General features: G+C 40.8%; 1 protein-coding gene across 5 annotated transcripts in view; it reads right to left on the bottom strand.

The window, feature by feature from the left end:
- The window catches only part of HECW1 (HECT, C2 and WW domain containing E3 ubiquitin protein ligase 1), a 250,690-nt gene that overhangs the window by 8,389 nt on the left and 215,046 nt on the right, over positions 1-27,255 (bottom strand). For all 5 annotated transcript variants that reach the window (XM_057365334.1, XM_057365332.1, XM_057365336.1 and 2 more), the window contains 6 exons: positions 26,988-27,140; positions 11,111-11,209; positions 9,630-9,759; positions 6,329-6,475; positions 5,464-5,578; positions 4,018-4,216 (listed from right to left, as the gene is read on the bottom strand). In XM_057365334.1, coding sequence (XP_057221317.1) covers positions 4,018-4,216; positions 5,464-5,578; positions 6,329-6,475; positions 9,630-9,759; positions 11,111-11,209; positions 26,988-27,140 — 843 coding nt within the window. The remainder of the gene's footprint in view (positions 1-4,017; positions 4,217-5,463; positions 5,579-6,328; positions 6,476-9,629; positions 9,760-11,110; positions 11,210-26,987; positions 27,141-27,255) is intronic.

Consider the following 27,255-nt stretch of genomic DNA (forward strand, 5'->3'; position numbering starts at 1 on the left):
TGAATGTAGATTTGTGGATGACATTGCTGTAGTATTTGAAAAAAGAAGAAAGAGAAGAGGGATGGGATATAGGGAAAGGTAAGAGACAGCAAAGCCCATGCACTCAGTCCATTGGGAAAGAAGGAAATTATGAGAATAAATTTCTTTGTCGTCACATATATAATCTTTTAAAAATTATGATATAGAATTCTGTGGTGATTAAATACTTAATCAYCCAATAGAGAGGGACAGAATTCTCTTACAAAAGATCAGGTATTTACTARCACTGGTAATCTGTATCACACATAACACACACTGTAGTGCTGAATGAAAATCTCTTCTGATGAAAGGGTAGTTGCAGTTCAGCACTGTTGGGAAAAGAGATCTCATTGCATCAAATGTGATTATTTGAAATCCCTGGGATATGTACTGAGGTTCTCATTTACTTGATACTCAAACAGAGATATTCTTAGAGCTGGCAGGAGGTTTTGCCAGGTGAGTGGGGCAACCAGAAGGTGGGACAGTGGCATTTGTAGGTATCAAACAAACACTTTTTCCAGCTGAGGATTTAGAAAGACTGAACTGTTGGCCCTTATAGCTATAGCAGAAAGCACTGCTACCTCTTAGCACCGGTCTGGTTTGGGCCAGGAGTTCTGCTTCCATGATATCAGATGAAGCTGTGTTATTCCAACTAGAAAAACAGTGGCTTTTCATTAATGTTTGGCAGGGAACAAGAATCCATTCTTGCGAACTACTACTAAAACTGATTAAAAGACTTGCACAACTTAGAAGAAGTGAAGAGAGGTTTCCTGCTTTAGAAGAGGCTATAGCTGCAAGAATTCTCCAACCATCTCTACTCAGGCAACCATTTAAATGTGTAACACTTAATTTTGGGACAAAGCTTTGTGTATTAGATAGGGAGAGTAAAACTTCAACCTAAAGAACATGTGATTGAACCTCTTATTTTAAATGATAAACTGACTACACCAGTTTGGAAGAAGCCATGATGCAGATTTACACTGACAGAACTGCAAAGCTGGCAGTCTCCTTGGAACCTGCTTTAGGGTCATCATCTGGAGATCTGGGATTAGAGCAGCATCCCTGAGCTGTATGGTGCCTCAACTTTCTAATGTGTGTTATCTCAAAAGTAAATATAGATAGGAATAACATGTCWGGCAAGGGTGCACACTCCAAAAATAAAATGATCTTACTCTTCTTTGAGTAAGATATAATCTTACTCTTCTTTGTCTTAGCATATTACAGCACAATTACATATTACAGCACAACTACCCTGTTTGTGCAGGGAACTGGTACTAATGAAAATCCAAATCCACCAATTTAGAATAAAGTTACTAGACATTCAACCTTCCTGAAAAATCTKCCTTCTCCTTAGTGCTTTCAAAAAGCACTGTGTTATTAGTGGTTATTCTTTGAAAAGTGTTTACTTTTAGAAATTTACACCATGGTTCTTTTCTGGGCCTGTCTTGCTGTTGCAAGTGCAAACAGAACTAAATTATCTAGTTTAGGTGTTAGCACATCTTTTTTCACTATAAGCAAATGGTAGTTGCATGGTCCATTGCCAAAGTGCAAGGGCAGGATGTAAAGATTTGCCTAACTACTTCAGCCATCTGGAGCAGAAGTAAGGGAATAGAGAAAGAGTCATGGACTCTCCTGATAGAGCTAAAAGTTCTCAACACTTTGTACAGCAGTAAGAGTAAAAAGGAAATTTGTTGTGGTTTAGTGTAAACAGCTAAAGTTAGTTACACTCATGTCACAGGGGCTAAAAGGCCAACAGGGCTAAAAGGATATGACCTATGACTTTTTTTTTTTTACCCTGTAAATCTTAAGTACGTAAATAAATCTAAATAAACATGGGAAAACCACAATCAGGTATTTCAAACCCAAGTTTTAAATAATACTCATTTAGTTGCTTAACTAAGGATTTAGAGAACCTCCAGGTTTAGCTTGTGTGTTTTATGCATTTCTTAGCACTGTGTATACTTGGCAGCACCCCATAATTTCATAAAAGTGCAGGCAACAATTCACAGTGATCAAACTGCGTTTATTCCCCATAAGCAAGTGTTGTTTCTTTTTCCCCTGGCTAAAACAAATGTAGAGCTCTAAGACTTCTAAAAGGTGCTACCAACTTTCACCTAGAAAGGAGGTATCTTTCAGGGAGAGCAGCTCATTTGGTGATCAGCAGACAAGCATAAAACCCTTAAYGTGAATATCTCGGGGCTAACTGAATCTGGGTCAGAAGTAATGTCTAGGTTCACAAAGAAAGTTAAGCAGAGCAGAAAGAGGCCAATTACCTTTTCAGAACTTGACGGGTCAGCCCAGGGCATTTTCTGTGTGTGCACCAAGGTCCACCCTCCCCTTTCGCCTCTTTCCAGCCCCGAAGGAGTGCAAAGAGAGCTCTGGTTGACTGCTGGTAGTTGACTGGAATGCCCTCGGTAAGCTGTGAAACCCTAACATGGAACCTGACTATGTATATAAATATAAYGCAAAAGGAGGATCTGGACTACAAATAGCAAACTGTTGCTCTCAGGCTTTCTCACTACATTGCTGGCTGAAGCTCAGAGGGCATGAGTCACCTCACTGACCTTACATGTTTTCACCTGGTTTTAAATCTCAGTGCCCACATCTAGCTTAATGTAGGTTCTGGCTCTCCGTATAATCTCTGTACAGTCTTTATGGTAGATGGACATAAATCCAAATGTATCAGCTGTGACTCGGCTGAACTATTTCAAAAGTCCGTGTTCAGGTGAGATTCCTTAACAACACTCCCACTTCCTGACTTCAGAGAGAGTCCATGTAAGATGTCAGCTCTSAATGCCTTCTGACACAGTGCCCTGGCTCCAGTTTCTTTATCTTCCCACTGCCAAACATGGGCTTGAGCAGGCTTGGACAGAGAGGATGACCAGATTTGGACTCTCTCTCTCTCCAGAGAACTCCAGAGGTTCACTCAAATCCATGTCTTACAGTATGTTTCTGGGTRAACAACATGGAGAGCAAGTAATGAGAAAACTGGACCAGACCCTTCATTAATTGATTGTCTGACTACATTTATGAGACCTATGAGATAAAATTGTTGCTCTGTGCCATAAAAGTGGCCTCCTTTGGAGTGTAGCTCAAAGCAAATGATAAGAGCAAGAAGAAAGCATCCTTAGGAGATGTGATGAAAAAGGGCTACTGTAGCAAAAGTATCTCAGAAGCACTGCAATGTTTTGTAATTCCAATGGGGCAGAGCCTCAGGCCACTGTCAGGACAATCAAGAAAAGGTGACTCTCTTCAGTRAGGAAGGATGAGTGCTGGTCACCCATGAAGTGGTTAAGGCGAACACAAAGCTGATCCATCACTGGCTGTGCCATGGCTCTCTTGGGTGGCCTGAGGCAAGTCCTCCCCTTTGTGCCCCTGTCCTTTTGATCTGAAAAGGAAGATGACACCTCCTTTGGGAAGCACTGCCAAGTCTGTTGATTCTGTATGACACTATAGCTCATTTGCTCCTAGCTGGCTGATAGAGCTAGATGTAACAAATTGGATTCTGTCACCACATGGTCTAAGGTTCCATCACTAAGCTTCTTCATTACAAAAAAGTGGAACCATCAGAACAAATTAAGGGATTACACTCAGGTCCCTAGCCAAAACTCTGAGACAGATTTTGGCTTTCATGCCTCTGTAAATTCACAAGTATTTTTACCAGCACTTTGTAATTAAAGGGAACAGAATTAGTTGACAGGCTCCTGCTGGTCTGGATCTGTTCTAGAATCAAAATAAGAGAACTAGGTTTGGACCCTATGGAAATCTTTACCTTAACCATTTCCAAGGATTCCAARTAGCTTAAATTAAGCCTGCAAATCAAAAAAGGCAACAAAAGAAAACAGTTTTCTCTGAATGTAATTACAGAACAAACTGATAATTGTTTTTTTTTGGTTTTTTTTTTAGGTGGTCATTCTCTAACTGGCAGAGAGATGCAACAAAGTACCAGGACTATGTTTCTCACAGCAATTCTCGTACAAAACTCCGGCTGGAACATACCTTGGGAGGGAGGTTATTTTCCCCCATTTCTCTATACAGAAGCGCCGTAGGCCGTTGCTCCCTCGGAGAGCGGCAAAGCCCTCGTATGGCACACTGGACGTTCCTGTGACAAAYTGCAACAACCGCAGCCTCTGCTCGTTGTTAAACCTCTCCACAGCTGCCCAGAACCACCGTATCACTATGTGTCCATCATGGTAACCTACACCAATAAAGAGAAATTAAAATCACTCCCTCCTAACTGGGAAGTGCAACACAGACATTTGTTCCCATTAGCATGGGGCAGTAGATCTCTTACTGGAAAGAATCTGGCCCAACAAGTTATCTTGTTCTTCATGAGCAGTCCCAGCTTTCATTTTGTCCTGGCTGTGGATGTTGTAATATTGCTAACTCATTTCAAACCCTAAAACTCAAATATATACTTGAGATACCTGGGTCTCTCACAGATCTCTTGGCAAGAACTGGGTTTACACGCATGAGACAYTAAAGACCAGCTGCAATATGCCACACAGTGTGAGTCTTAACAACTTAACAATTTCTAGTTGCCAAATAAATTTTCTTTTGGATTGCAATCGTGTTCRACATATGGAGAAGATCTTGCTGCCACAAGCCCTTCTCTGGCAAGCTTCCCACCTGAGGGGTTCTGTGCCTTGGTTTGTGCTAGTGAGTGCCAGCATACACTCAGGCTGAATGTATTTCAAAAGCTAAACAGAAAAAAGAAGAATAACTTTGGGGACCAGCTGTGCTTGTGGTAAGCTGCTTATTTCAAGCTAACCCAAAGGCTGGGCAGTGACCAGCAAAGACTGAAACCTTCTATTTCAGGAGAGGATATGTGAACTTCAGGGACTTTCCACTTGTGGTGCAGAACTGGTGGATTTCAAATTTTTCTGTGATCCAAGACAGCCTGGATAAATCATTGTTTAAAGCAACCCCAAGGCCAAGCGGTAGAGAAAGGAAAAAAAATCCAGTTTGACATAGTTTAGGCTGAGGGGACAGTAAAGCAAAGTCTGTATATTGTTGAAATATAATTGGGAACTGTGAAATTCAGCTCCTGATTTCAGCTCCCTGCCGAAGCCAGGAGGACTTGTGGAACTAGTTTCTGTGAGGCGAGGAGTTCAGTCACAGTCATCTTAGATGATTTGTAACTTTTACATCTAATTCTGCAAATCCTTTTCAGTCCTTAATAGTCAAAACTCCTGGTRAATCTGCAGGAATTGAATGGATAAAATATGGATAAAAATAGAACAAGCTAGTAGTATAACACCATAATGTCTGTTGATTATGAGATCAATCCAAGATTTTTTTTTTTTGAGGAGTTATTCTTCAAATAACTTCCTGGACAAAATAGGACATTTCTCTTAGGAAAGACAGAAGGAAAAGGTTGACTAAGACTTCCATGTTTTAGACTGAAATAGTCAAGGTAGTACTAAACACRAGCAGGCTGTTTACCTCCACGATATTCTGTGTTGTTCCGCCAGTCATTGAGATCTATTTCTGCAGTGCCAGCTATAACTAGCTCCAGTTCTCTCGCATCAAAAACAGAGACAAGCCTGGAGTCTACAACCTGGAACAAAAACACTTTTAAGCACAGCTTCAGACTGGAAATGAAATAAATGCAAAGTCCCATAAACCTACGGGTCTGGTGGCCATCTCTTTACCCTGACAAAGTTTGAATATTTGCATTCACACGTTTGCATATGATYAGGGAGTGGCGAGAATAGGTGACTACATGCGTTGGGCAGAAAGCCACAGGTTTTTGCCCAGTTTTTGTAACAGCTCTGTCAGAAAGCAGCTCTCAGATCCAGGTCTTCGGCAAAGATAAATTGAAAAATCCAGGGACAACAATGGAACAGTATCCAGGAATATCAGCAAAATAACAACTTGGACAGCATTCAAGCACTGACTTTACTGGAATAAATACCTAAAGATACAATGTGTTTCATCAGCTTCTAATTAAAGTATAGAATTCTTCATAATCTTCCTTTGTCAGGGACCCTTAATTCTAACCCCAAATCACAACAGGGTAGAACAAATTTACAAATGCCTTCTTTTCTAACTGTGTGAACAGAAAGCAATGTCCTCTTGATCATGCTGTTTTATCATATTCAGAAGGAACATTTCTTTCCTTTGTCCCTTAATGCCAAACATCCCATATCCAAGGTCTCTCTTTCTACAGATCCAAGAACTCCAGTTCCTAGCTGTTTGTGTCTGTTTAGCTATTCTCCAGGGTACCAATGAAGCACAGTTTAACCAGGGAGATACTCCCATTCAGGTGAAGAAGGGATGACTGTGGAAGCATCACTTTGTTACTTACTTCGTAGAAGCCACGGACCAGGGCCTCTGTTTGCTGAACCACTCCTCGTTCCACTCGCCACTTAACCATTCTCTCAATGTACTCTTTTTTGTTCTTTTCTGTCACCGCTGTATTTGCCCCTCCAGATTTCAACTCTCTCTCTGTCACCTACAGAACAAAGATAAACAGTGGAATAGCAATGTATTGATCATCTTGTGTTTCAAACGTGAGATTATCCAAGCAACAGGATGGAGAGGAAATCACAGTACTGGAACAAGCAGACTGCTTTGCCAGCTGGAAGGGTTATCTACTTGTCTCTTAGGCAACAAGTGTTACTCTTCCCCAAGTGATTGTAAAAGTGTTTCCTCAGAAATGCCACCAGTCAAAATAATTATCATAAAATGAATACTGCCAATGCACTACCTAAAACAAGACCCGTACAGCAACCTTGCACAGATGACACATAGTCACTGTGGGATTCAGAGTTCTGTATCAGCCATCCAAACCTGAGAAGTATTTATAATGTAAATAACTTTTCCTTATTTTAAGCAAGAGATGCAGCACTTCATTGCATTTTAATGGTTATTTARTTTAGTTAGGCCAAATTTAATGGGTTTGAGTTACTAAGGCTTGAGATGAGAAGTGATTTAAGGAATCAATCTGGATTCTATCCAGCAAGCACATACTCCTCCTTTGTGACAACTAGGAGAAACCTAGAAAACTATTATTTCTTCAACTTCTCATTATCCATATAAATTCAAATACAATTAATTATCTATAATTGGAGGCCAGCAATCAATAACAATGTGTCCCTATTTTGGGGTTTCTGCTCTTAGAGGCATTAACCACAGCTGTGAGCTACAACTCCGAATAAGGTTTCAGAGTAGCAAGGAAACATTTCAAACAATCTAGCTCATTCCTTTTACCTGGCCAGGGCCCAGAGACAGGCTGTATCCATATAGACAGCCTGCAGGAAGGCCTGGAAGAACACTGTCTGTAGGGTAAAAGCATGAGAAAGCACTCTGGGTCACAAGCAACTGATACATCTCTGTCTTAAAGGTGAAATTTTCAAATGGTCATTCAGTCCCCACAAGGAAAAAATCTGTAATGCTTGATTTGATATTGTATTGATGCTGTCACAGGAGTGCTCCRGGTTCCAGTACGCAAGAAGGCTGGATTTAATCAGGAATAAATTCTAATTAAGAAAGTACCAAGAAAGAGAATTTGGACTGAAAACTTAAGAAGTTAAATACACATCAGAGATGAGACAAGAAAGAAAGCATGAAAGCAGCAGTGACTGTCCATAACAAAGTCATTGTASAAGCAGGACAAAAGCACTGTAACCACCTTCCATACAGCTTCTCAAAGAGTCAGTATATTTCTCATTTTCATTACCCAGCCCTTGAAATCCAGCTTCCCAAATATTAGCAGAGCTGCCACTGTGATCTACACTTGCATGTGTACCAAGCAAAGCAATACTCAGATGGCATTTAAGTGGTCAGATACTCSTGGCATGCAAGAATTTCCAACCATCTGTTAGCATAAAATATGACTGCAATTTTTTTGTTATTTTGCTGTCAGCACCTAGCAAGTTTCAGGAGGAAAATCTTACTCTCACTTACTGGATTCTGACAATTTTAATTTACAGTGAGAACCATTATTCCCCCCACCATTAGTTCTAGCAAGGTTAGTGTCCCACATGTAGGAAATAAAATACTAGACAACATGTGAACCAGCATCAAAATCTGGCTTTTAGTGTTCTTTTGCTTTCATATCACAGTATCTACAACAGATTGTGATTYTCTCCTATTCTCTTCGAAGCCATCTCTCATCTTCCACAACAGATTCCTATGTAACTGTCTTCCTCTTTTCTTTGGGCAGAGTATAATAATTATTGTGCCAAATGTTACCTTCAGATGCATCAGGGCAACTGAGGCTGAGGGTCTTATTCAGCTTTGTAGTCTCCCCATGTAAACACAAACTTGTTTCATCTGCCTTTSTGAATATGTCTGTATATTGCTGTCTGTCTTCATGTATTAGTCTTATGCAGCCATACCTTCCAGGGAAGTCACTGTACTGTCAATTCAATGTCACRCAAGCTCTCAGTTCCAAGCCCATGAAAAACTCCTGTCTGAGGAGAAAGAGTGCTATTGTTCCTACAGACRCTTCCTACTTCAATTCATCTACCCCATCCTTTTCAAATACCCTTRAGTCTGTTCATTCTTTGTAATCTTTTASTATATGCAGGCTAAATTCAGTTTTTAATATACCCCCTAAAGCCTTGTTTTTTATTRCTTTCAAGCTCATAGCTGAGCAGCCCTTTAACTCTCAGGGCTGGAATTCCTCCCCTCAGAAACCAGTCTAACTCTTCCCTAGCTCACAGCAGTACCCTAGCTTTGTGCAAACCCCTACTGGAAACTTCATTATCAAGTGCTGAGAGCCATTCTCTGTAAATTCCACCTGATCTGTCTGCTCCCTTTGACACTGTGTCTGTTCCTTACAAATTATCTCCATCCCTTGAGCTTCTGCAGTGCTTGKTGAGCTTGGTTCTCCAGCCTCTCTAGTTTTCTGTATCTCACTGGAGATCCTTAATCATGGTCTAAATACTGCTTTGAATCCTTTCAAGGCTTTCYAGAGACAGTTACACTCTAGCATGGGTTGCAAAAGTGAAGAGCACCAGGGCTCCAGTGCAAACCAAAGAATCCCACAGGAGACACTTATTCTGATTGCCAGACTGCACTTAAGCCAGTGTTGCACTGTATTTGAGGCTACAGAGACCCAGGTCAGCCAGGTTACAGAGAATTATCCAACCAAGGTAGCACTGCGCTGTAGAAAGCACAGCAAATGGATGTACATACCAAATTGTTAAGTAGGTGCAAGGTAAGTAAGAGACACAGAATCTAACAGGGAAATATAAGACAAAATAATGGTGARGGTTGCCAGGTCCTACAGCACCTGTCAAATGTTTTTATCCCTCCTAACCCATCCTTTCAGACACATCAGCTTTAATTTACATTGCTTGCATTCACCAAATGCCACATCTGGGTGAACTACACCCCTGGAGAGAAGAGCTGCACTCCAGGGGATTCCTCATGCTCATCAGTGTGTGGCTCAAWAGGCCTGTAGCGGGGTTGGTATTGTATATCATACACCCTAAGAATAAACATCTGCCTTGGAACAGGTGGCTTGAAAGAAACAGAAGGTAGGAGAAGAAAGTGTTATTGAAAGGCTAAAGGATCTGTTCTGACAGAYAGATGTTCATCATGCTCAACTTTGTCAGCTTCAAATTTGCTTTTCAGATGTTTTGCATAGCTGTGCTCACCTGTCCAAACACCTCCTCGTTCACCGTGAAGGTTAGATCCAGGATATCTGTGATRTTGTTATCTTTCATCCACTGCAAGCTCTGGTGGAACTCTTCATCCAGGTACTCTAAGTCACTTAAATCACATGGCCTGATTGCGAGACGAGAAAAAAGATATGACCCTGGAATTACTATCAGGATGACTTCCTAGGAAGTGTGAAMAAATGTACTGATGATTCAACATAAAACTGAAGTTCATTTAGTTTTGCTAACATCAAAGCCTGTTTCACAGACCCTCTTGAAGCAGTTTTGCAACTTTGTGCTTTGCATAGCTGGGCTCAAGGCCAATTCTGTTGGCTGCCTGTGTTATTTGCTCTCAGAAGGCATCCCTGGTGCTTGATTTCACACGGCTCCTCAGGATGCCCTGCACTTCAGAGTGTAGACGTCCCTTCGGCCCCACCGTGCTGTGCCTGGCTGCTTCCATTACCTCTCATCTGCCAGGTGAGCACAAAGGACTGACACAGGACAGACCAGGCAGCCTAAAATTCTCCTAATAAGGAGCCATCCTTGTCTGCTGCAAGGACTGGTGGATGTTATAARCAGCTTAGTTTCAACCTCTCTAGAGGCGCAATAAGGATGTAGGAGGAGCCCTAAGTTTCAGCCTCCTTTCAGACTAGATCAGGTACAATAGAGATAGGAGTGTTTGTACCCCAGCAATAATAATAGCTAAAAAAAAAAAGCAACAAAAACCATTATGATAAAGAACTTAAAGGACTGTTAAGACAGGTATCTTTGCTGATTTGGAAGCATCTTAATTGGTGACCTATTTCAGCTAAGCTTTATTTTGCTTTTTAACATTTAACTGTAGTCTTGAATTAATACTTCCAGCTTTTTTTATTGTACCTTGTCTTACTTCAGTCTATTGATTAAAGAGGGACTGACTGTCAATCCAAGTTAACCCTATAAACTTCAGATTGAAAGTAATATATTATTGGTAGCTTACGCTTACTAAAATAAAAGGCAGGAGAAGACAAACCCTCCCTCCCCACCCGTTCACTGGTTATATCTACATTAACATTCTTAATTAATCCAAGTTGTATTTTAGAATTAAAAGCTCCACCACTGAGGCATAACAAATTATGTATTTTTTCCTAATACAACCTCCCTCCCTCTTTCATTATTATTTTGGTTCATTCCATTAAAAATGTTTTTGAGTCTTCCACATGGTTGAATCTTCAAAACTTTTCCTCACTAGTAAACTCCTGAATTATGTGTCAGTACTTTCTAATGTGTGTTTCTAAATATAATATTTACTTATTTTTGTCAACATAGTATTTATGAATGGTAAATTCTCGGAGAAAGCAAAGAAAAATTACAATGTGTTCATTTTCTGTCACAGACCAACAAACCAACAGCAGAAAAACCTTGAAGATCAGTGCAATCCCCAGGGTCTGTGTCTCTGTGGGATCACTGTTTCTGCACAGTTGCATGGTCATACTCACAGCCTTAGTAGTGCTTTGTAGAACGGCCTTGTGAAGAAAGCATCAAGAAGGTACTGATGAATGAGAGCAAGGCCAAGAATACGACCGCTGAACCTGAACCTGTGGAATAAAAATGCAGAGTTAATGGAGTATAACTCAAGACTTCCAGTATAGAAACATACACAAGTAGCAACTGGGGTTTTATGGTTTTTTTTTCTTTGTCATTTGCTTCTGAATTTGTTTTTCACATTTATTTCCTGATTTTTTTTTCTGAGCAGATACTTAATGGCTCTCCTCTCAGGTCTGATTGGTAATGGATCTCCTTGATCCACCTCCTAGTGTACCCCTACCTGCAGTTGGCACAGCTCTCCTGCAGGGCTCTCCTGTGCCAAAACAATGAAYTCTCACCTTCTGTGATCTCTACTTCAATATTCTGATACAGACTGACTACACCTAACACAGTATTTGGCCAGGGAAATACTGTAATGCTCCACCTCAGCAGAAAAAAAATGTTATCTCACAAGAGTTGCAAAGGATAGCTGGAGACTCAGTATATGCAGTTTCTGACTGGCTACAACCCTGTCCAAGGCGGGGCTTCAAAATACTTAAAAAGGGTAKTGAGTTTACTTGAGAGAGGAAAACCGAAGTTCAAGTAATCTAACTGTGGTGACCAAGGACACATTCAAATCAGCATCTAAAGCTCAGCCATGCTGTTCCCAGACCACTTTCTTGATTCTGCTRCTCAGCTGTTTTCAGTATTTACATACTGCTGTGTTGCTTTCTAAGAAGAACCCCCAGTCTCACTACAAATACACTCAAATAGTGCCCTGCCCATTATAATCTGTCACTTGCGATGATAAAACTGTTAAATTTTTCTTCCTATGATCTCTTCTATGACTTATTTTATATTTTTTCCATCAAATCTGCTTTTAAATCAGTAATCTTAGACAGAAAACCACAAAACTGGTGAGTCCAGGTAAAGCTTGACTTCTGTAAAAACAACCTCAAACACCCATTCAAAACTTGCTTATTTGTAAAAAAGGAAAGGAAAAAAATCCAGCACCCCAAATGTGAGCTCTCCAAATCTAAGCTGATAACACAGAAAAGTTTTACTGCACAAAAGATGAGAAACAGTTCACAGTAGCATTCCCTTCCACTTACAGGAACCAGTGCAAAGACCTCTTCTGCACACGAATGAAACATGAGCCCGATTGTAATAAAAGTGGCAAGGAATATCTKTTCAGTCACCTTTATGCTCATGGGACATCACAACAAGTGCTTAGTATGTCAATGGGGCACAAAATAGCCTGCTGTGGGCCCAATTAGCATTTACATCACCACAGGAGCTGCCTCCGRGTCCCCTGAATCTGAGAAAGGTGCTTATGATATGCAGCTGACTGGCCCCAGAAGAGCGATCATATTACCCCCTTACAGCTGTTTCCACAGCAGCAACAAAAGGCAGCTGTTGGCTCTAGTTAGGGCCCGCTTCRCTTCCCTTGTGCTCCAGTGCAATGCTCCCAGCAAAAAGCAGGGAAACCAGGGGGAGCTGATACAATGAAAGCACAGTGGAAGCCAGACAGCTCAAATCCCAGAAATGCTGAACCTGTAATCCGTCAGTTTTACAGCACCTTCAGGATCCATAATCAAGTCCGTTTGTCCTAAATAATGTGTGATGGCTTTTTTTGGTACTTCCCCCCCCCCATCCATTCCTGCACATTTTGGAAGTGAGCACTGAATGAAAATACTGGGGGTGTTTGTCACCACAGTGCTCACCCCATAGCTCCTCAACTGGGCTGGAGCTACTTGGAATAAAGCTGGAAGTGAACTGCCAAGAAAGATTTGGGAACACTGCTTCTCCTAAGAAACTGCTTGAACGTGTGAACAACATCCTTTCACTCCTTGCTGCTTGTATCACTTGTGCATGGCTTTGAGGGCATTCCAGCAAAGCTGACATGAAAGGGTTGTGYACCTACACCAAGGTGTTTACAGCCACGGGCATGTTATGGGASCCGTTAATGGAGAGTTTAATTTGAATCAGTGCCTTGTGGCAGAACTTCATCAAACCACCCCAAAGCCATGGGCTTTGTGTGAAAGGTCCAAGCCTGGTACGCCTAAGAACACGTGGGTGAAATAACTCTGGGTTGTGTGGCTCATCAGTCTGGCCTTGCGTTTGCAGTCAMAGGGACACACCAGAGCTGGCTTGAACAGGGAGTCTGACTATGGCTCCATAGTTCCAACCCTTGCAGTGGCACAAAGTAGCACAAGTCCACTGTGCTACTCACTGATTGGGATAAGTTAAACTAAATTATTAAGAAAACATTTCCACTGCTGCTGCCTATCAATACAATGGATAAAAAGCCATGTTGCAGACTGCACTCCCTGGCAGCTCCATTTCACCCCAGAAGACATGACCAAAGCATGTGAGCTCTCCAGCCCACAGACTCTTCTGTCACTGCACAGAGCTTCTGCATCTCTGCTGAGACTTGCTATACGTGACTCCATTTTGAACACTGGCGTAAGAGAAGGCTCTCTGGCTTCTTGTCTTTGCTGGACAAGGCCTGGGACCAGAGATGACACTTCACTAGTCCAGCACTGAGAAACATGGACCATTGGTAAACCAACAGATACCTATCAAAAGGAAAGCATTTGTTGCCATTCTCTGAGAACAAATATACAATTTATCTGCGTGTGTGTGTTCATACAGTTAATCAAGCTGCCACTACACTCAGCCAAGCATAACAGTCCAAYTTAAAATATATCAAAACTTAGGAAAAAGTGAGAAGAAACAAATTGCCCTCCTTACAAAAGCCAGTTAAAACAAAGCCAGACTCTTGTGTTTATTTCTTTCCRAAGGATTTAGAGCATGGGTGAGATTTAGAGGTGGGTAAGACAGTCCTTTCAGAACAAAACAAGTTTTCTTCAGAATAAGCAGCACAAAGGTAAATCCTGGCTGGAGGGCACATAYCTTCCTTAAGCCTGACTTACATTTATCTTTCTGAGGAAGTGTAAAATGCTTGTTTGGTTTCTTTCTAGCAGAAAAGCTAGTTTGAGAGAGGTGGGGAATGCAGGATYTTGGTCTGGCCTTTTCTTTCAACACCCTTCCCTTTTGGAGACAATGATTGAGTCTGAGTAATACGCTCCAGCAGAGAGGGGAAATGCAGGAGGGAGTTAATGAACAGAAAATGGTGGAATGAGATACAGAATTAATRAGCAGTGGAGCCAGTCTGGTTTGCCTACTGACACTGTTTGTCCACTAAAAAAGGACATTGTGTGCACCTGCTTTCTGGCTTTTAACAGCACTACTCTTTGACCCATTTGCAGAAGTTTCCACTGTACTGAGCTAACTCCTTTTCCTTCTGGAGGCTTCAGGTGCCCCTGAAACAGCCACAAGCCTGTTGCAACATAACAGGCTCACTCCCCTCACTGGGACTCTTTACATACTTACTGCAAATCCGTGTACTCAGGGAGAGGCAAATCCATATGCTGTAGCAGCGACTAGGCAATGAATTTTCTTCTGATTGCAGCTGAGTCACAGGAGATTTAATTTACTCTGGTCCTTATCATACAGCACCAGAGCAAGGCAGGACCCGTAACAACCCTTTGGTACACAGCTTTTTCTTAACTGGTTCTACTTTATATGACAGTTCTTCCTTGGATTCAGATGGACAGTGAGGTACCTTGAAAAGATAATAATCTGTGTATATAGAGGAAGAATGGTCTTCATAATTCTATTGGGAATGCTTTGGGAACCATGCCCCGGAGGCTAAATTGGGTATGGTGTAAGAAACTTCAAATCCAAAATAGAGAAGAACCTGGTGGGATTAAAAAGATTGAAAATCCTGCAAACCTTATCTCACTCAATTATATCAGCTGCATTTAAGTTTGCCCTTCTTGATGCAGTAGCTTGTGAAAAAATATTCAAAGTAGGGCTCGAGAGAGAKAAATACAGAATGGTTCACATCAAATTTGAAAATGTCACTTTCACAAGACCTACTTTAGGGAAATTTACACATTCTTTTGCACCAGTTTTAAAKCTCTTGACTGTTTAATCATGCAGATGAACTTTCAGCCACCTGAAAGACAAGCTGAACAAATGAGGCTGCACTGGTCCATGGTTTYTGTCTTTGGCAGCTCTTCTGAGGGYGAATRATATTYGTCAGGTGGATGCCGCTGGAGAGCCTCTTAGTCCTTTTACAGGGGGAGAGATTGGACCTAATCTCAATCATTATTAGATACTGTTAGATGGAATCTAACAAGAGGAAAATATTTAGAAAGGCATATTCATGGAAAAAAACTTCACCTTGAACATGCAYCTTATTAGTCAACAGAGAATCCAGTCACAAAACACAGATTTACAGGAAACCAGATATCATGGATTCAAGAGGTTGTGGTACAGATTGTTTTAAAGGACAGTTAAAACCACTGCTGTTACAGAGAGACTCATAAAAAACCTGAAGGACAGAAACTGCTGATTAAAGGAACTAAAAATTCATTCTTATGGCCTGAAATTTTGTGATTTTTGAATTTTTGATTTGGGGGGAACACAGCATGCAGAGGAAAACGTAATGAGTCTGAATTTTGGTGTTATCACCAACACTAGCCCTTCATAAATGAAGAACTTCTTTTTTAATGCAAGAGTGTTCTAAGAATGTGTATTTTGCAAAAAGAGCTGACCAGAGAGATGGTTACACCAACTCCACCTGGACTCATCTATGATGAATTTTAAGCAATACTGGCAGTGTATCAGGCATATGCTCCAGATGTTTGTTTCTAGATGTTGGTAGTACACATCCTTGTGCTGGCTCAGTGCAGGACATGACCAACATGTCCTACATGAGCTACACCCACAGAGAGACGATCCAGTAGAAGATCAGGTCACCTGTACAAAACCTTTCAGTGGATTGAATCCACACCTCTATCTATCAGCCTCAATTAACAAATGCCTTTCTTTAATTTGGTGTGCATATTTAACTGACAGAACATTTGAAGGGACTAATGGGATGACATGAAACATTCTTTTGTCAGGAAGGTTGAGCCACRCAGGCTTTATCTGACTTGAATCTGCAAACTCTGCAGACTCTTCTTTGCCACAGTGTCATTTGTTCTCATGGCAAATGCTCTTGGCAGGCTCAGAGGTGGATCCTGTGGCATTCCAGCACGATGCCTCTTCAGTTCAGGAATCTGATGACCTCATGTGTCATTAATATGAAAGGAATGGCTCTTACAAAGGCTGGAGACAGAAGTTCATGRAGTCTTAGCACATTAAAGAGAAAAGGTAAAATAATTCCTAAATTAGTCACAGAGAAGGATTCCAACAGAAGGAATAACAAGAGTACTGTTGGCCCATTTTSTTTTCTTATATCCATCTCTAATATGAAGAATTGTCAGAGAGACCAAGATCCAGTGTTGGGTCACCTCTGCACGGCATCTTCCAGTGCTGCGCTGCCTCTGATATCTGACCACACTGGCATCCCACGCAGGAACTTAGTCTAGATCCCTACACGCTTCTTTTTAAGGAATGGTAATGACCCACCCATCCAGGTTTTGGGTTTACCTCATGTTCTAAATACTCTTACCTTATGTTCTAAATACCGAAATGGCTCTTATCTTATATATGGTCAAAATCCATTCCAGATTTTCAGACAATTACTGAGTACTTAAGGGGAAACTCCATAGTTCCTCACTGTGAAGCTACAGAAAATTATGCCAGGTAAGACTCATTTTCAATCCTTTCTTCAACTAAAATTGAAAGAAAACATTTAGGAGTATTGGCATAGAACAACTGTGTGTGCAGATTTCCAGCCTGGAAACTGATGAACTTTAAATAGTTAGTCTACAGGGCTTGCAGCAAATGTGATTGGGATTTGAGGATACATTCTACTCAGAGTCAAGGCATCAAAAGATCAAGGAGCATATTCCATGAGCCCCTCTTTGATAATCCTGTCTGCTTATTATTCCTATAAATCTTAGGAGTTTTAATGGTATTTTAAAAGAAATTTGTTACACTCATTTAAGAAAGCACTAGCCCTTCTTAAGCAGCTCTGATTGTAAAGTGGAACAGTCCAGCTGGCCTGATTGTGCATTGTCATAAAATACAAAGAGGGTGTTCCAAGAGGGTGGGAAATATATGTGCATCACCCAAGAACTGAAATTAAACAACAACAACAAAAAAAAAAGGATGAAAAATTATTTCTGGAAAGAAAAGCAACTTGGTACAAACAAATTTCTTTTACATTTCAAATYCTGAACAGATAATTTTCTTCAGGTGGAAATAAGCCTTTCTATTTTTACTTTTGCTGGGCACCTGAGTTTCATATTATGAGTAACTGTACGTGAATCAATGTCTCAGTTTATTGCTACTTTGTGCTGCAAAAGGCCAGTACAATMCTGGCACTTCAGTAAGTGGTTGCCCTACTTTTATTTCCTGGATCTACCTGCAAATGGAACATGTTTTAGTTTCTCAGTACTCAGGAGGAACCATATGAAAAAGAGCTATTGCTTACCTGTGATGRAAATGTGAATTATCCATGTCCTTCTAAATCTCTGTAGCTCATGCCTCCTAAATTAGCAACTAAACCTCAAACCATTCCTGAAGCCTAATTTACCAGCAACTGAAAAACAAAGAGAATCCAAACCTTATTGCTTCTCTATTTGACCTAATCAGATCCTTCAAGCCTTTTCCTCRTCTTTAACCTAGCTACATGTTGACTCAAAATGTCTTTTCAACTTCCCCATATCCTGGCTATATCCACCACAAAAGGACTGTCAAGAAAGTTTAGAAGACTAATTGTGTAATGGAGAAAAAAGCATGAATTTATGGCAAAAGCTGCAGGCTATTCTGCTTTACCCAGAAAAATKAGAGGCAAAGATAATGTAGATAAGGGAAATTCATAAAATGCCCCTGGGTTTCTCTTCAGCACAATCAAATGGTTCCTCTCCTCCACACAGTGGGTCCGGTGAATGCTGACATGGAAAAAGGGTTACAGCTACATTTGCTCAGCACTGCAACCAAGCCAGTAAGCCCCACGCTGAAGCARCTGGCACTGGCTTCTTGCACATCARCTGAACTRTGCCAGGAGCTCCTGCTGCAGCTACAGACCTGAGCTAATCCAGCTCTGGGAATTCCTCTGTGTGGAGCCATCACAGGCATGCCAGTCTCCGTGTCATAGGCTGTCTGAGCACCAGACACTCTGTGCATTGGAAATGGAGACCTAATTTGCAGACCTGCCTTTCAACTAATAAGGAGATTCAAAAACAAATGTGATCTCTCTCTGTCATGAGAAATCTGTGCGAGATGTCATTTTACCAGTAACAGATTCCATGAATGCAGGGGTTTGGAGAAGGGTGGCAAGTGCTGAAGTGGCCATCTCTGCTTGCAGAGCCATCTCTCAGCCTCACAGMCCATGACAGACAGTGACCCTCCTCTGGGACAAGCCCTGCCAGAACACGGCAGCACAAGCATGACCAACCCCCCTCAGAAATCAAGCTGCCTGCAGGCATTTGCTTCTCTTGCTGGTACAATGGTAAGACACACTGGCCTGGGAGACTCTGCCCAGCAACTACAGAGGAGATCCAGACTGAGGTATGAGATACTGGCTAGCAGAAAACAAACCTCCACATTTTGTGATTCCCAGATCCTAGACTCTACTTCTAATTGGCAAATCTCAAGGAAGTGTAGAGATCAGTGAAAATATTTCATTTGAAAAAGGAGAAAACTCAAACATAAAAGTAAAATTACTTTAGTCAACTGAAGTTACCCAGAAAACAAGTGCTAGAGACAGCAATGGAATCCCAATCCTCTGAATCCCTGCTCCATTTCAGTTGTTTAACCTATTTGACATTTTTTTACTTTCACATCTTTTATAAAASAATATGAAGTTTTGTCAGTTAGCTTTAGTTTACCATCAGCTCCTTACAGATCAGTTCAGTCTGATGCTTATGGATTATTTTTTTTCCAACAAGCCAAAAAACATTTTCATTTTTCATCAAGAGACTTTGATTTCTCAGTCAAAGATTTTGGAAAAGTTCGTTGGCAACTTTGCAAACCTATGAATCAGTGAAGTTTCAGACATTGTGTGACTTATGTTTGCCTTCCATAGCTTTGCCATGTGTTGAAACAAACTAGTCAAGCTACAGGGGAAAATCCACAGATATAGTCATCTGCCAGACAAGAGTGCCATAAAAACAGCAACTGAATGACTGCACATTTTCCTTCAATGCCTAACTACAAACACTGCAGCCTCAATAACTGACTTAGTCAAAGGAGGAACATCCTTTTTTGCCTGTCTGGGATATTTAAGCATGAGAGAGACTGCTCATCATAAAGTCCTGGTAAGCACCCAGGAATGTTTACCCCATGTGATGAGGGATGAYGCAGATATCCTTGAGCTCACTGCAAACAGGTCACAGGCAGTGCAGAGCCCTCTGGACTTACCAACCCTGTCCAGAAGCCACACACTTGGGTTTGCACAGTGCTGCAACTCAGCTAATGATCCCTGTTCTTAGGATGAGGATCCTCAATTGAGTAAAGTCAGAAATCTGTGTGCTAATAGTCACACATGCTATTAATTGCTTGGCAGTCTATATAGGTCTTGTTTTGCAAATCACCAAATACCTCCAATTTTTATTAGCACCACTTACCCTTCTGATCCTCTTCCTGGAGCATGGAGAATAGCAGAACYTTTAAATTTCTGTTCTGAAGTCTACGAAAATTTTTTACTTTTTMTTTACAAATAYTTCCAACACAATTAAAGAATTCCARTTTCTAGTCTGTCATTTTTCCAGAATGGAAGTCGTAAGTCACAGTGTAAAAAGCTTCGTTTTGGTGAGGCACAAGATACTGAATGTACAGTTCTGTATTCTTGCTGTTGAATTAACTTTTTCTCTTAGAGAGTGGACAGGTTAGGATTTTTCTAAAAAAAAATTTTTCTCATCCTACATAAGTTTATTGAGATTTTGAAAAATATTCCTATCTCAAGTTGGGGCATACTGACAAACACTGTCTTTCTCCCTTTAAAAACACACRTATCAGATCAAATTAAATCTTCAATATTCCCTTTTTCTGGAATTTAATATAACATTAAGGTAACATACTGAAACAAAGAATAATTGAAGACAAATGAAATTTCTAACTTTCAAAACATCCCAGGGAGAGGCCTACAGAAAGAGAAATACCTTTGCTGTTCAAAAATACCCAAAATAATTTGGGTGATTTACTGAAAACAATATTGTTCTACAAGCAGTCTTTCTTTTGATGTATGAATCATGGTACTAACAAAAAAGGTTTGCTTGGGAATTTCTGCACCTGCTCTAGCTGAATTTTCTCTACCTTTCTGAAGTCTGAATAAAATGTAGTGAGAAATAAAGAGGAGAATGATGACTGAGCAATCTTTCATAGTGACAGCTCAGCCTTGCCATTCCAGTGTGGCTGGAACAAGAGATAAGACAACATTCATCACTCCGTGGGGGTTTCTCACCACTACCAATATACACACAGTCACTGCCCATCCTGATGTTTCCMTGCAGGCCCATGTGCTCGGGGACAGTGTGGATTTTACCCTTTTCTCCTGTGCCACWCGTGAAGTGCAGACACTACAGAGATTTTCAAGTGAAACCTCCTATCTCTGGACAAATTCAATCTACAATGTTGCAAAAGACTAAATGGCCCTACGCAAGGGAAAAAAAACATAAATACAACTTTTGTAAATATAGAACAAAACAAAACACCCGCCTTTCCCTCAAACCAAACCCTAATTTGGAAGCAGTGCTAGAGAGACTGTGAGATTCAGAGAAGGGAAAAGGGGTAGAGGCTGTGAGAGACATCTCTTCTTTCAACTCATAAAGCAACACCATTCATATCCTCAAAAGAGCTTCGAAAAAATTCTCTAGTAAGAGACAGAAAGTCAAGAATAAGGTAAATATAAAGCAGAACCTTTTAAAAAAAAAGGCTGCTGTAAAAGCTCACTTAGGAAGMATTTTTTTTTCTCCTTCAGTTTTGGTTTGCCTTTAATCTTCCAATTCCTCCTGACCCTTAATAAATAATTAACCAGCTGTTGAGGCAAGCTCTATGCGATATAGTCAAATATGTCAAATTTAATAGGAAAATCTAAGTTTACTTATGTTCAGGAGGCATTGAGAGAGATCACAGTACAGTAGCAAGAAGACATTTCAGTAACATACCCTTTTCACACAGTGAAAAGGTCTTATAAATTATTTCAGCTGCACATTTATTTTAACACCATTCTTGTCCAGAAGATTTACAATAGTGCTTGAAAATTTATCATGCAAACATAATTTATTTAAAATAAGATATTCCTAGTAATTAAAATTTATAGTGTAACATAACATTAAATGCTTTTGTTTCCTATGGTGCCTTTTATCTGAAAATTTCAAAGCAGTTCAGAGCAGTACTGTACATCAAATGGAATTCAAATTGATTACATACTAGGAAATCTCTTCAGATGGAAACTGAGGCAAAGAAGCAGTCATCTAATTTTAAAAACAACTGGATGTAGCCTGGGGTCTCACACTAGGATGCTTTATCTGATTTTTAAGAGGATGAATTTTCAGTGTTTAGCATAAACAGGCCCTTTCAAGATGGCTGCAAAATTGGTCTTCTAAATTCATTTCTCCCCCAAATGCAGACCCAGACAAGCAGCCCTTTTGAGCCCAAAACCAAACTCAGTGTTTCTGACTCCCTGACTAAACAGGTATTGGGTCATGTAGGTTGCCTGCCACAACAGCTGAAAAGTTTGAGAGATTCATGAGTAATTCAGAGCACATATTCCCAGGAGCTCCTTTCAGTCAGTGGAGAGAAGTAATGGCTGTTTGCAGACCTCCTGCTTAGATCCTGTGACTACATTTCTCCACTGTTTCTATAAAGAGACATGGAGTGTGCCTGAATCCAYCCTATGAGGTGGTCAGCATCAGAATACAACCCATTAGGTCATGAGGCAATTTTTCACTTTCTTYAAAAACACTTTAATTGAAATAAGTCAATCTCTGTGTAGAGGCGTTAATGGAGCTTTGTTTCCTATGGATCTGCCTCTGATGGCCCTGCCTTACCACACTACAGCAGCTCCCACTTCCTCCTACACATTTCAGCTAGCAGTTCCCAGACTTTGGGGTTATCTCCAGTTTCTYCCCTGTCTCCCCTGAGCTTGCACAGCTCTCCCTCATATCCCCAAGCTCCTGAGCAAGACAACAAGGCTGGTTTGCAGCCTCTGCCTGTGATGGACCTGTCAGCTCATCGTGCTGCCTGGCTGCTGAAAGCACGGACAGAACAGATCCCTGCTGAGCACTCCAGCCTGCCTCACTGAGCCACTCTGCTGCAGATCTGTCCTTTAGCCAGACACGAGTTTCACAAAGCTTTCAGGAAATTAGTGTCTTCAACGTGTTTACCTTTCTGTCAGACAGGTCTCAAACTGATTAGGAATCTGTCTCATGGATAGACAGGGCAATTTCACAAGGCACAACTCCTAAGGAAATGGGGATAAGCAAAGCAACCAGGCTCTCTAAGGAGAAAAGACAGCCGAAGTTGCAACAGTCTCAATTCCCCTTGGATTTATTTTAACAAAGAAAGGAAAAAACAACACCCTGCATTCTCTGGCACGCTAGAGATGGATAGTGCTGGTGATGTGGTTTCTCRTTTACACGAAATAAATAAAAGGGCTGCTCAGAGGTTGGCTGGGGCTATGCCCCCACAGCACCGTGCAAGCAAAGGGAGCTGGTTCTGCCCATGTGCCATGCTTGCCAGAGCACATAAAAGCAACCCAGGCAGTGCCAGGCCTGAAGCAATCAGCCCTGATGGGAGGCAGCATGTATTTGTTCAGCTCAACATTGCAGTGACCATGTCAGCTGCCTTGGAACACGGGGAAAGTAAGTTCTTGTCTGCATGGAGAGTGGGTGCACCAGGCTTCCATCTGTCTGTAGAGTGAGATGCAGACACACATGCAAGCCTTCTGTCTGACTCTGCTCAGTGGCACAGAATAGAATATGAGGAGTGGTATTGGAGAGGAGAAAGAAAGGCTAACTATGTGAAATGAATGAAGACAGTCCTGCCCCAAAGTAGCTCTAARKGAGCATTAAGTTAGTGGAGTTCATTAGGACARYGTGACCAGGAATAAATCTACAGCTTCTGGAGACCTGGGCATTTGGTTTGACACAACATCTGGTGAAAAACACACATGGTTTTCAGTAGGATTCTGCACAAAAACATTTTACTCACAGGTCTTCAACTTTCTAACAAGGCTTTGCTAAATAAATGCATTAATTTTCATATAAAGAAAAACAAGCAAAATGCAACAGGGCTTCTCTGAGATGGATACAGAATTCTAAGTATGATTTGCAAGCTGTAAATACCTGTACAATAACTGTAGCACTGGGGTACTGCTCTCTGGCTGCATAAATGTCACAGCAAGGTCCATAAATGCCTAACTATTACAAAAACCCATGCTGTCACCAATTCACAGTGAAAACACAGAAAAAGGATGTTTCAAGTTAAGATCCCTCAGATCTCCAAATGAATGTCTGTGAATGATTCTTTCTGTCTAGGCCATTTGGCCTTTTATGCAGAGACTGGGTTTGTTTTCACATTTTTTTTCTGCGGTTCCAAATTTTGCCCACTTATGTGGAAAAGGGTGAATTGCTTCAAGTGGGAGTGTATTTCAGAAGATGTTTTCAARTATCTAGGCAAAAAGCTAGACACGTTAACCTAGATCAGATAGAATGGGTATTACTGCCACAGATTAAAGGCAGCTTTTCTGTCTAGGAGTTTCAGGTATATCCTGTAGCATGCAGATAAAAAAATATCATCAAACTTCTTTGATCTACAGTTAYAGCTGTCCTTTCAGATACAGGGGGATTGAAAAATAATTTAACTTTAAAAATGTGTGATATATTTTGTGTCTCCAGCATGCACATATGYTAACTGAAGGAAAAGGTCTTATTCAATGGAAGCTTGCAGGAAAGGTGCTAAATCTCAGTTTCTCCACAAATGAGAAATATTTTCCAGTCATTATGCCTCTTTCTTAACTTGGCATACATACAACTAGTCTGTGCTTTGAAGTGCTCATTTTGGACTCAGAATGCTGTTTGTACGAAGAGCAAAGCATGAAATAAGCCACTAAAAGGGGCAGAACTGTAACTTTTAGGCTGGGGAAAAAGAGAAGTATATTTCTCAATTCTGCCAATATGAATAAAACTTCACATCTTTGCATTTTGTTGTATTTATCTCAAATTCACCGCTGTTTGCTTAAGAAAGAAAAAAATGTAAAATAATTTTGAGTGCATTTTTTTGCTAGCCCCGTTTCTTAATATAGCAGTGTCTGGAGAGGTCTTGCAGAAGTACTATAGAGAAAAACATGTCAAGGGTAAAATTCACATAAATAACAAGCCCCACAGCACCAAAAAGCATAGAGCTAAAGAAATATGCAAATCTAARCCAATTGTGGTTGTGTGGTTTTCATGACTGACATCAGCGTTCAAGCTTTGAAAATACGATGAATATTAATAATCCGTGACCCTGGGAATCTCAAACTGATTCATCCATCTACATTAACTGGTCCTTCATAACAGATTTGAGAACAGTAAAGTAATACTTATTTCCAGTGTGTTACAGGGAGGAGGCTCTGTTGGAATCATATCAACAAGCAAATCTGAGCAACAGAAGTTCTAGAACTGACTTTGATGAGAATGAAGAAAATCTGGGAACATCAGAAAACCCCATTCCTCAGGAACAAACAGTGACAAGCCAGTTAGTACACTGTGCTCACAGAAGTTAGCCTGTAAAGCCTTYATGGGAAAATCAAACTCTTGAGTTTTGAAAAGGTTGGTCCAAATCCTATTTTAGCCTGCTGCACAGAACTCTGAGCACAGGACTCTAAARTTGCACATGAATAGCTGAGATCGATCACATAGACAGCATTAATGTCGAGATATCTACAAGCCAATYATGAAACCTATCAGGCTAATTAGAAACTGCTGGTCTCAAGCAATTATTTCCATAACAGGTTCAAGAAGTATTTCCAAGCACTGACTGGATTGCTTATCTTTCCCTTGGCTTCTGCAATCTTGCCCTATTTACAACACTTCATTTGCAAACCTTTTCATTCAGAACATTTATTTCCTTCTGCAGGCCAAGAGACCCAGTTTATCTCTCTTGAAAATAGGAAACCAAAAATGTCCARAGCCAAATAACATTTTGCATGCAGGAAGATGGACTGATATGTGTAGTTGGAGAAATAGCCTAAGTGTCTAACTGCTGCAGATTTCTGAGTTAAATGCTAACTGCTACTGCTGAAAATAATATTAGATGTTTCTCTGCTGTTCTATATGCCCAGGATACCTTTAAAAACCTGCCTCTTTTATGTTGAAATCTCTCTAGGCACAGAAAGGCAAAATGAAGGGATCAAACACAGCATATATGTTTTGCAGTAGAATTTATCACTTAAGAAAATTGCACCCCTTTGCAACAACAGTGTTTACAACACCTAAGAGCAAGGGCCTATTTCACCTACTGCTGAGACAATATGGCAACATTATTTCTGGACATAAAGGCCTGTGTTCAGCTTTGTCACAATGTGGGCAGAATGGTCATGGGCTGTCATGTACCTAGTTGATTCTCTGCCTGGAAATCAAAATACATCTCCACAAATGACAGCCCCCTAAATCAGAAGTTTATCCATGCTGTCTGTTAAGATAGGACAGACTGTATCTTTTCTTGAAAACKAGGAAGGCACCACATAATGTCTAATGAACAGGATGGCAGTGGGAAGTGAACAAGCTGTAAGAACTAAGCTGCTCTTTTCCTGCTCACGTCAGTAGAGAAACACTCTAAAGCAAGGATCATTGTTAGCTCCACTGCTGGAAGTGAAAATACAAAAAAACTTCCAACCATTCAGAAACCATGCTAGTTCCAAGCAACATCCCCTTGTTCCCTGGCAACTTTAACAGAGGTGACAGCACAACTGTTCTTGATCTCCTGCCCACTGTAAGCAAAGAAAAGGGGGATCTGTTTACAAGAATACAGGAACATGTACCATTTGCAATTTAAAAGTGGCCTGAACTGCCTCCCATTTAAAAAAGGGATCTCTGACAGGAGCCAGTGAGATTGACAAAGAAAACCATCATAGGAAAAAACCCATGTGGCAGCACTTCTTTGACACAATGAAGTCCCACAGGGGACCGAGTGATGCCCAGGGCTCACAGCCCATGCTTTACTGAACCACATCTGAAACACCAAAGTGAAAACAACTGCCAAAGACAGACAGATCTGGAGGCAGAAAGAGAAAATGGGGAGATCAAAAAATGCTTTCAGAATTTTTGATATAGAAACAARATCAGCAAGTTGTTTATTTGCACACATACTTAGTGAGGTAAAATATCTGCTCACTCTGCTGGCCTTGCCCCAGAGAGCAGGGATACTGTCAAGAAAGAATAAGAGAACTGCTTTCACTGGGACTTTTTTGAGGCCCATGGTAGGTACAGAGCAGCAACGTGGCTCTCAGAGAACACTGTTCAGCTTCCAAGCATAATGTTGTGTAATGTACAGAAAGGCCACACTGGCTTTTCTTAGACAGGGATCAAGGAGGGGAAGTCTGCATTAAGCAGAGCTCTTCTCCCTGTCCTTTTCACATTCACACAGAAGTACAAAAATATCAAATCCCAAGTAACGCTAGTGGGACATTTTATAATAGTACTCCATCACAACTGCTTTTTCAGAGCCTGGTCTTGTATTTACGCTTACCCCCTCTCTTCCTTTTCATAACCTACTTCCTCCCTTCTTCCCAGTAGAAGCAATATTTCTATGTACTCTAGTCTAAACTKGCACCTTTGTTTTCCTTTTCCATTTTTTTATCGCTCTGAAATGATTGTTCAATTCTGTGTAAAATCTTCTTACCATTCCAGGTGATTTTCAACAAAGGCAGACATGGGGCTGATCTGTACAGTGTAGGTGTCGTTGGCTGAATACTCAAACAGCCCATAATAGGGATTGAAGAGCTCCTGAGACAGAAGGAAAAAGAATTCTCGGGAGGGGCCGCTGTAGTCCAACCTGGAAAAGATAGAAAAAATAAAATGAGGTTCCTCACCATTTGAGTGAATTTCCCAGGTTTGCCTACATTAACTGCTGTCTTAACACAGCAGCCTGTGCGGTCAAGGATCTCTAA

This window comes from Malurus melanocephalus, unplaced genomic scaffold (genome assembly GCF_030028575.1).
Source record: "Malurus melanocephalus ecotype Western Australia unplaced genomic scaffold, MMel_1.1 scaffold_51, whole genome shotgun sequence".
Lineage (NCBI taxonomy): Eukaryota > Metazoa > Chordata > Aves > Passeriformes > Maluridae > Malurus > Malurus melanocephalus.